General features: G+C 37.3%; 1 protein-coding gene across 1 annotated transcript in view; it reads left to right on the top strand.

Annotated features, from left to right (window-relative positions):
- LOC135219308 (UBX domain-containing protein 6-like) overlaps positions 1-10891 on the top strand; it is a 159713-nt gene that overhangs the window by 115293 nt on the left and 33529 nt on the right. The window contains exon 4 of the mRNA XM_064255967.1: positions 4456-4583. Within this exon, the coding sequence (XP_064112037.1) occupies positions 4456-4583 (128 nt within the window). The remainder of the gene's footprint in view (positions 1-4455; positions 4584-10891) is intronic.

Below are 10891 nucleotides of genomic sequence, written 5' to 3'. Positions count from 1 at the left end.
GTCGTCTATATGACTGAATTTGACAGGATCGTCTTAGCGTGTTTATTTTTTCATATATACAGCAATTTTTTCAGATTTGTTTCGAAATTCTCATATGTCTGGCAGCGATGAAAGGTAGTGTGAGAGCTCTGGGAAGTTTCAGGCGAGACTCAACTTCACTCAAGAGAACAACTCGGTTACTCCACAGACATCAGAGTGGTTACATGCACATGCGTTTGTTTCCTGGCTGTTTACGTTGTTTTTATAACTTCCTAGTGAACTTAAAGCAATGCCAAAGTTACCTAAGATCAAGAAGGCTACTAAGCAACTAAGGCTAGCAAAATTAGCAAAGGCCAGGAGTGTGCTGAAAGAAAAACACGAAAATTTTGTTGTTATCAGCTCCCTCATTGTCTCATGTCACGCCGTCAACATCATTGTCTCGTGTCACGCTTAGGGTATTAATACCACTTTTATGGGGAGGACCAGGATCCTTGATGTAGAAATCAACAATAAAAGTACAAATAAAGTAATTATAATAATGTTGTTTTGACTTTTCTAAGAAAAAATGAAAATTTACATAGCAAAGGTTTGGGAGCTCATAACTCAAAACATACTTATTTGCATGTTGGTAGCCATTACTCGGTTTTATTTAACCCTTAAACGCCGAATGGACGTATTAAAACGTCGAGTCAAAATCTCCCCCGATTTCCGAATGGACGTACCATACGTCGGCTCAAAAAGTTTTTTTAAAAATTCGCGGAAAATACTTATAGGCCTACCAGTCGAAAACTTTTGAATCACGCGCCTTTTGGGGGATGCTGGAGTTCACGGATCAAGGCGTTGTTTTGTTTACAATCGTTACGCAGGTGCGCAAGCGCGAATTTCTTTCTTATCGCACTAAAAAGTATCAGTGACACATCTCAAAAATTATTTTGTCACTTTGACATAATTTTTGCACCGTTTTAAATTATCCGTTACATGAAGTATTATATATGAAAATGTGCGCAATTTCATTTAAAATACAACAAAAAAATAGTCATGATTGTAACTTTTATCAGTTTTGAAATATTTCTATATAAATAACGATAAGTGCCAAAATTTCAACCTTCGGTCAACTTTGACTCTACCGAAATGGTCGAAAAACGCAATTGTAAGCTAAAACGCTAATATTGTAGTAATATTCAACTATTTACCTTCATTTTGCAACAAATTGGAAGTCTCTAGCACAATATTTCGATTTATGGTGAATTTATGAAAAAAATAACATTTTCTTTACGTCCGCGCGGTAACTCTTCCGAAAAAATCATACGTGCGATTGTGGTAATGTTTGCACCATTTTAAATTAGCCGTTACATAAAGTTTTATATATGAAAATGTGCGCAATTTAATGTAGAATACAACCAAAAATAATTGAAGTTTTGTAGCTTTTCTCATTTTCGAAATATTTGCATATAAATCACAATAAATAGAAAAAAACTACATTCGGTCAACTTTGACTCTACCGAAATGGTCTAAAAACGCAATTGTAAGCTAAAACTCTTATATTTAGTAATATTCAATCTTTTACCTTCATTTTGCAACAAATTGGAAGTCTTTAGCACAATATTTCGATTTATGGTGAATTTATGAAAAAATTTTTCTTTTTCCTTATGTCCGCGCGGTAACTCTTCCGAAAAAAATCATACATGCGATTGTGGTAATGTTTGCACCATTTTAAAATTAGCCGTTACAGTATATATGGAAATGTGCGCAATTTCATGCACAATACAACTAAAAAAACAACCCTGGTTGTAGCTTTTATCAGTTTTGAAATATTTTCATATAAAAAATGATGTGACAATTTTCAACCTTCGGTTCAATTTTGACTCTACCGAAATGATCGAAAACGCAATTGTAAGCTAAAACAAAATCTTATATTTTAGTAATATTCAATCATTTAACTTCATTTTTTAACAAATTGGAAGTCTCTAGCACAATATTTGGATTTATGGTGAATTTATGAAAAAAATAAAATTTTTCCTTACGTCCGCGCGGTAACTCTTCCGAAAAAATCATACGTGCGATTGTGGTAATGTTTGCAAACCATTTTAAATTAGCCGTTACATAAAGTTTTTATATATGAAAATGTGCGCAATTTAATGTAGAATACAACCAAAAATAATTGAAGTTTGTAGCTTTTCTCATTTTCGAAATATTTGCATATAAATCACAATAAATAGAAAAAAACTACATTCGGTCAACTTTGACTCTACCGAAATGGTCGAAAAACGCAATTGTAAGCTAAAAACTCTTATATTTTAGTAATATTCAATCTTTTACCTTCATTTTGCAACAAATTGGAAGTCTCTAGCACAATATTTCGATTTATGGTGAATTTATGAAAAAAACTTTTTCCTTACGTCCGCGCGGTAACTCTTCCGAAAAAAATCATACATGCGATTGTGGTAATGTTTGCACCATTTTAAAATTAGCCGTTACATAAAGTTTTATATATGGAAATGTGCGCAATTTCATGCACAATACAACTAAAAACAACCCATGGTTTGTAGCTTTTTATCAGTTTTGAAATATTTTCATATAAAAAATGATGTGACAAATTTTCACCTTCGGTCAATTTTGACTCTACCGAAATGATCGAAAAACGCAATTGTAAGCTAAAACTCTTATATTTTAGTAATATTCAATCATTTAACTTCATTTTTTAACAAATTGGAAGTCTCTAGCACAATATTTCGATTTATGGTGAATTTATGAAAAAAATAAATTTTCCTTACGTCCGCGCGGTAACTCTTCCGAAAAAATCATACGTGCGATTGTGGTAATGTTTGCACCATTTTAAATTAGCCGTTACATAAAGTTTTATATATGAAAATGTGCGCAATTTAATGTAGAATACAACCAAAAATAATTGAAGTTTGTAGCTTTTCTCATTTTCGAAATATTTGCATATAAATCACGATAAATAGACTACGTTCGGTCAACTTTGACTCTACCGAAATGGTCGAAAAACGCCATTGTAAGCTAAAACTCTTATATTTTAGTAATATTCAATCATTTACCTTCATTTTGCAACAAATTGGAAGTCTCTAGCACAATATTTCGATTTATGGTGAATTTATGAAAAAACTTTCCTTCCCTCCGCGCGCGGATTCTCCGCCATAAATCTCCGAATTGCGTACATCGAATTCTCGGAAAATTTGCTCCGTTTCATATTAGGTATTTCATAGAGTTTTTATATATGAAAATGTGCACAATTTCATGTAAAATAAAAGGAAAAATATTTGAAGGTTGTAGCTTTTCTCATTTTCGAAATATTTGCATATAAATCACGATAAATAGAAAAAAAACCATGTTCGGTCAACTTTGACTCTACCGAAATGGTCGAAAAACGCAATTGTGAGCTAAAACTCTTACAGTATCGTAATATTCAATCATTTGTATTCATTTTGAAACAAATTGGAAGTCTCTAGAACAATATTGAGATTTACGGTGAATTTTTGAAAAAAATATTTTTTTGCGTCCGCACGTTACGAATTCGTACATAATTTTGTGATAATATTTTCCCGGTGTTGCTTTTATTGTTTTACAATGTATTATATATCAAAATGATTGCAATTTAGTGTACAATACAACGAAAAAAAAGAAACTCGTTAGCTTTTACCGTTTTTTGCACAGCGTGATTTTAATACAATTATGTATGAATTTTTTTTTTTTTTGCTACCATATATCGCATTATTTACATATGATAATGATATTATTTTTCCGTTTCTCGTATTGATTGCATACTAAACTTCAGGCAATGACAAATCTCAAAAAAGGAACCATAAATGAACTCTTAATCTTCAAAACTAAGCGCGCTGTGATTTTTTGAAAAAATTATTTTTTTTTTCCGCTTCCGCGCTCACTCAAAACCGGCTCCGGAATTCGGGGGAGTTTTTGATTTTTTACCGCTTCGGTGTTTAAGGGTTATTATCCAATTTTAGAAAGATACCATTGGAAAGAGGAATAAAAATCCCATAATTCCTTGTTAGCCAATTTTTTCTTTCTTTCTTTTTTTACAATTTTTTCGAGTGCCTAGACAAAAAAAAAAAAAATTCATAAAAAAAATAAAAAATGAAAATTCTGTTCACAGAAATATTCTGTATATAAAGTAGTTTTTATGGTATGATTTTCAATACAACTGATGTCATACCAGAGAAATCGCTACCTAAATTTTTTTTTAATAATAATTTTTGCTAATAAAACTAAAAGTTTTTGCTCAAATGACTTGAAATTTTTGTATGATGAAGGTATTATATATATCTAAAACATATTTGGAAATTATGTATTTTGTATAATAAACAAAAAAAAATGCTACACAACATAGCGGACGGTCCCCTTAAGTTGAAAAGAATAAAGGGTAAACCTTTTAATTCATGTTTGACAACCAAATTAAAAAAAAAAAACGCATCTAACTTTAATGCTTTATTTTCTCAGGACCAGATATTGCCACATACAATGAAATTAAACAAGAGATCAGGGAATTTCTGTTTAGCCAAGTTGAAGAAGACAAGGGTGTTTCTTCTTGCCTTATCATCCACACTTGTAATAAAAATAAAGAAAAGGTAATGTGTGTGCGACTTCATAGTTATTCATTTGTGTAACTGCAAATTTATTATGAAAATTGCTCGACAGAATTTTACAAGGCCCCTGTATGTTTTGTTTCAGGTTTGAATAACATCTGCTATTCTCTTAAGGGTGGAATCTTAGAAAAGATTTTGTCACATATGTATTCAAATACTATAAGTGCTTAAGATTCACTCAAATTTTATTTTACCCTTTTATTCAGAAGATTCAGGTGTTATTTGTTCATAAACGAAAGAATTCCTCCGTCTTAACATTAGGATAAATAACTTAGCACCAGCGGGAGACCGGTAAAGTTAAAAAATTGTGTACGTAAGAGACTATTGGCATCTGTGCTTGGGCACGAGTCATGTGGAGCCACCCACATACTCCTCTTTAACTCGTGACCCTGTTAGTTATTTTCTTACCGCCTTTAAGAGAGGACGTGTTTTGCTTCCGTCCTTTTAATGCCGGTTTAGTTTGCCCCATTTGTTTTGAATCTGTTTCGTGTGGAATTTCCGGGCAATATTTACAAATATGGAGCCTCCTCATGCTTCGAGAAGATTTCCCGGAGATCACAGGAAGCAGATAAAAGCCCAGATATCCAGAGCCACATCCAACAGTTAGTAGATCGAAGGTGCAGAAACTGTTCAGATCCAGTTACTTTGCCACCTGTACTATTTGCTATTTCACAAGTACCATATGACTCGCCTATGGATTCATATCTTGGATGTATCAGGTGCTTTTGGAGGTAATTTTAACTAATTGTGCTCCTTTCCCTGCGGGGAGGGGTTGTGCATCACCATCTTGTTTTCGTTCTAGATACGGAGGCAGAGTTGATGGTGGTGTGCGATCGGCCTTAGGCCTATCAGGAGTACCAACCCTAGAAGGGCAATTGGTTTGCTGTATGATATCGCTCTTCCCTCCGGGACCCCTCGCTATGGATGTCCCTTCTACCCTGATCTGCACTGAATGGCGGTCGAATACTTCGACATCTGTAGAGAAGCAGATTGTACAACACCTCAGCCTTTTGAGTTGAGGTTGCTATGCCTACAGAAATAACAACAGCAGCCTTGTGCTTCCTGTCAAGTGCTGACATCACATTCAGGATGCTCAGTGACGTCATAAACATGGCGTCACAGCTGTGGCCTGCACAGAGACGTGCTTCCATTCTTGCTTCTTCGATGCACAAGAGTACTGTATAACTACGATTTCTGATTTGGTGACACGTTTTTGAGAGAAATTGCAAGCATTAAGAGAAATATCAAACATACTAGTGAAAAAGACGCAAGTCTTTCTTCCTTCTCCTTCCGCTTAGGCGTCAACAAGCTTCGGTGACATTGACGCCAGAGCGTGCTCCAATCAATCGTTGGAGAATAAGGACTTCGTGGCTGATCCTCGTGTCAGGAGAAGAAGAGATTTTTCTCAATCTTCGAGCCAGGACTGTTACATTCCTATTATAAGAAAGCACAAGAAGTAGTTGTAAATGTCGAACAAGTGACTGATGGAACCTTGGTCTAGTGTGGCTGTGAAGAATTGGAGAACGCTCGAGTTGGGGACTTCGTGACTGATTCTTGTGCCAAAAGGAGAAGAATAGTTTCTTCTCCATCTTTGAGCCAGGACTGTCACATCCCTATTATAAGAAAGCACAAAAAGTACCAGTTGTAAATGTTGAACAAGGACTGATGGAAGGAAGCTTGGTACGCTCGAATCAGGGATTTTGTGACTGATCCTCATGCCAAGAGGAGAAGAATAATTTCTTCTTCATCTTTGAGCCAGGACTGTCACATCCTTGTAAAAGTAACAATGCTTGCAGCATTTTGGGTCTCTTTGTCTTGGCCGCAAGTGTACCATCAACAACCTCAGGCTTTCCATCAAGCATGATGACGACATAGCCAAACCGCTATCAAAATGGTGGCAATCATGACATCACGACAGCCTACTGCTGCCAGCCTCTCGTCTTTAGTTATGACAATATAACTATGCTTTCATTTCAGGAGCACACACTTATGTAGAATTGTGAAAGTTTTTGAAGGAAAATTGAAAAGACACACGAGACAGAAGACATGAATCGTCATCATCGTCGTGTTCTTGATTTTTCTCGTAGGATAAGCAGTAATGCTGGTGCGTGCTCCAGTTAAATTTTGGAATATAAGGGTATTCTATCAGGTCCCTGTGTCAAGTGGAGAAGAATTATTTCTTTGCGTCTTCTTGCTGAGGACTGTCACATCCCTCCAAAGAAGGCAGCTCAAGCAGTAATTATTAGCTCAGTCTACTCTAGACAGTTGACGTTCAGGTTGTCAATGGTTCAGTGATAGCCTAGGTTGTGAGAACCATGACGGCTGTAGAGCTTTGACGGACATAAGAACCAGGGCGGCTGTAAGAACTATGACAGTCATGAGAACTATAATGACTGTAAGAACTATGACAGTCATGAGAACTATAACGACTGTAAGAACTATGACAGTCATAAGAACTATAACGACCGTAAGAACTATGACGGCCGTAAGAACTATGACAGCCATGAGAATTATAATGAACATAAGAACTATGATGGCTGTGAGGACTATGATGGTCATAGGAGGCTACTGTGAAAATGGTGACCAGCGTAGAAAGCATTAGTAAGAACTATGGCGACTGGTTACCATGAGAACGAGAAAGGTCATAGTATATAGCCTATAGTTTTACGACGCACACAATGCTTGACAGCCGTAAGGCCCATGCATCAGCCACATTCACTTGCTGTCTACCAATGTTTGCGCCCATCACGACCAGTCAATGGATTCATCCAGTAATCACATACAGTATGCATTGTGGGAATTAACAGACTTTGGGTTGACCCAAGACTTCAAACTTTTACAAGTAAGAAGAATTCCCTTGTTTTTATCGTTTTAGTACAATCTGGTTTGTTCGTCTAAGAATATTGAGCAAACACTTCTACTCTTAGACAAATAGTTATAGTTAGTCAATAGGCTGGATCCTTTACAGTGAAGTAATGGGGAACCATTCCTGTCAACGATAACTCACAAAACACATTTCAGTTTCTGATGGCACAGAGGTTTTTGTTAGGAGTAGAATTGGTTTCTATAGGTATCCATTAACTAAGATTCAGACCTACACATTGAGTGAGGTACTGGAGTATAGACCATGAAGAAAACTAAGTCACAAGAAGGTGGAACTTCTTTTCACCATTTTAGGTACCCAAGCCTAAGTAGTGCACTTGTAACCTAGAATTCTATAGCCCAGCTAATCCAGTCATACCTTTTAGCCTAACTAGGGTTAAATTCGTAGCCTACGCCAGCTAGTCCGAATCTGCCTCTACTATCTTAGTTTAATCTGAGTGGTAGTTCTCAGCTTAGCCTGGCCAAACTAACTAGTTTGAGCATACATGTACCATAGTTCGAGTATACATGTACCATAGTTCGAGTATACATGTAACCTAGTTCGAGCTTACATATATCAACTTAGCTTAGCAAATGGTTGAGGTCTTAGCTTTCGCACCTGCATTTACTATCTTAGTTTAACCGGTATAATTCCTTAATTAGCCTAGCTTAACTCCTGGGATAACTAGTTGCGACATGCATCTATCAACCTAGTCTAACAATGGGTGGATGACTTAGCATGGTCTGACTACTTGAACCTTCCTTTACTATCTTAGCTTGGTCTGATTAGTAATGTTCTTAGCTTAGTCGAACATAGACTAGTATCTAGGCTACCTGTCTGGAACACATTTACCACTTCAGCCTAGCGGGTAGTTGTGATTTTAGCCTAGCCTATCTAGTTTGAACTTTCTTTGACCACTTTACCCTAGACTAGTTAGCGTAATTCTACCGTTATCAACTTAGCCTAGCCTAAGTGGTGGAGGAATTAGCTTAGCCTAACCTAGCCAAGCCAGTTTAAACCAGATCTTGCCAACTTAAATTTTGAACTTGACCATACCTACTTAGCTTAGTCTAAGTGGTTGGTTGCAAGACTAACCTAGCACCTTCGAACAGGTCTCTTCCATCCTGACCTAGTTTCTAAGTATTGTAGACATGAAGTCCTGAACCTAGCCTACCGGGTTCGAGCTTCAGTTTACTGAAGCAGGTCATTAAACTTCATGAGTTCTGGAAAAGGAAGGTTGGTAGTTTCCCATTCTTCAAGAGTTTGAGATTGGGTCAAGTTAGGTTGATTACAATTCTGTGCTATATTGCTCAAGAATGGCACCATGGTGGTTTCTGGCAGCATAGGGTTTCTCTTTTGGAAAGTAACATATTGAACATATGTCAGTACATTGTAACCGATCATCGCATAGGATGTTTCACGGTTGGAAAGTAACATTCCTTTGGCAGGGTGAGCCCTGCCCTGTTTAACAGGGTAATACCTTGGGCAGTAGGATAATTAGGACGTGTCTGAGTAGAATACATTATCATAGGACATTCCTTTCAGTTTTCCTATGATATCATCCGTATACTACAGGGTTCTTGCCTTTTGAGCAGGCCGAGTATTCCTTTCAGGATACTGGGAACAACCCGGAGGTTACGCAGGCCTTCCGTTCTACCTGTTCCATCATGTCCTGTGAGGAGGACCCAAGATGAGTGACAGATAAAGTTCATCTTAGCACAACCCTCTTTACCAGGTTCGTGTTGCGAAGAGGTACCACCAATAGGTAGAATTAATAGCTCAGGCCTGGATTTTGTCCAGCATCTTTTTTCAAACTAACAGTTCTAAAATTTTGTGGGAAGAGTATCAACTCAGATGTAAGACGACTTCTGAGTTCTTCGTCCCACATATACAAAATGAGTTTTCTGCCATGACTGCTTTTATAAAGGAGGTTTCTGTCCATTCAAGGCTTTCTCTCAGTAGACAAAGATCTTGTGGATCTGTTGTCAGAACAGAGGAAAGTCTCTCTGTAGTTACCGGTATGGGGATACACATCTGACTGGTGATTAGGTCAGCTTGAATGTGGATATCACTTCACACTGGGTAATCTTCAGATGGCTCAAGAGCTTTGAATTGTCTTGTTCACGTAAGAAACTCTGATCTACTACGTGAAAACATACTCTATCAGAGTAGACTCACTGGAGTACTACCAAGCCCATACGTCTGTCATGTTACAGGAAACTGATCTGGGAAACTGTTTTCCCTCTGACCCTGGTAGAGTGGGAGTAGTACTCAATGGCCAGGCTTTTGATGTAAATTCAAAAGTAGTTGGGAACAATAGTTTCCAATTAGCCACAGAATTAGGGTAATGAGTCAATATCTCACGGGCCATGATGACAGATATGCCTCTGTTTTTTCACGATTATTACGGTGTAGGGTTGTGTTAGCAACCTTCACAAGTGCCGGCTTTGACTTGTCAAGTACTCCATGGTTATCTAAAGGACTCTGTCACCTGGAATGCAAATGTGGTAGACATTAGGTGAACACAAGCCAAATAAAGGAAGGGTGGTCAGAAATTCCTTGTTGGGTCAAAGAAGGGAATGTCATCAGAGGAATATGTTCCTCTATGACAATTAAGAACATATCTGTTAAAATGATCGCGAATGTTGGTTCGTGACTATCAAACCATTTTCATGTTCTACATGAAGAATTTTACCCACAGTTCCTTGGACGCTTAATGGCGAGGTTCTGTCAGAACCTTGTGCTTCTTCGACATGTTGGTTGATGAAGACTTTTCGTTGGGACAGGCCGAGTCAGGAAAGAAGTGCCAAAGGGTCCTATTCAACAGAAACAAGAGAGTCCGATGACGGCGGGAAGGCAAAAACTTGTGGCATTTAGAGGAATGAACTCATATTGGGCAATTTAGGAAAGCGGCTGTTCATTGAATTTTGAGAGATGGTTCATTGTTACGACAAATCACTTTCAATTTCCTGTACATAAAGGATGTTGCCTAGAGGTCCTTGGGCTCGTTTTCCTTGGGTCCTTTGGTGGCTGCTCAACAAATTGTGTAACTCATCCGTCACCCCTGGCGGGTCAGTTATTATTTTGTCTAAGATGATAGCATGAATGAGCAATGGATGAGATAACTGGTCTCCTTCCTTTTCAGATTTATTTCTCCTTCTTTACTCCTGACAGTAAGAAGAGAGTACCATCATAAGCTGGAACGGGCAAGATACAGGTTAGTGAAGTAGCCATACTGTTAGAATTATCATCATTGTAAGATACCTCAGTAGCAAGACATTCCTCTCTTTAGCAAGGGGGAGAGGAATGATAACAAACTTACATAAGTGGATACATTGGTTTGTTAGTAGAACATATATTCTTATCTTCCTCAGAGGCAGTGAACTATGACATTGTATAGAAACTCAGAAGTCTGGCTCTATGATAT

Source organism: Macrobrachium nipponense, chromosome 1 (assembly GCF_015104395.2).
Source record: "Macrobrachium nipponense isolate FS-2020 chromosome 1, ASM1510439v2, whole genome shotgun sequence".
Classification (NCBI taxonomy): domain Eukaryota; kingdom Metazoa; phylum Arthropoda; class Malacostraca; order Decapoda; family Palaemonidae; genus Macrobrachium; species Macrobrachium nipponense.
This window is presented reverse-complemented; position numbering and strand designations above follow the sequence as displayed.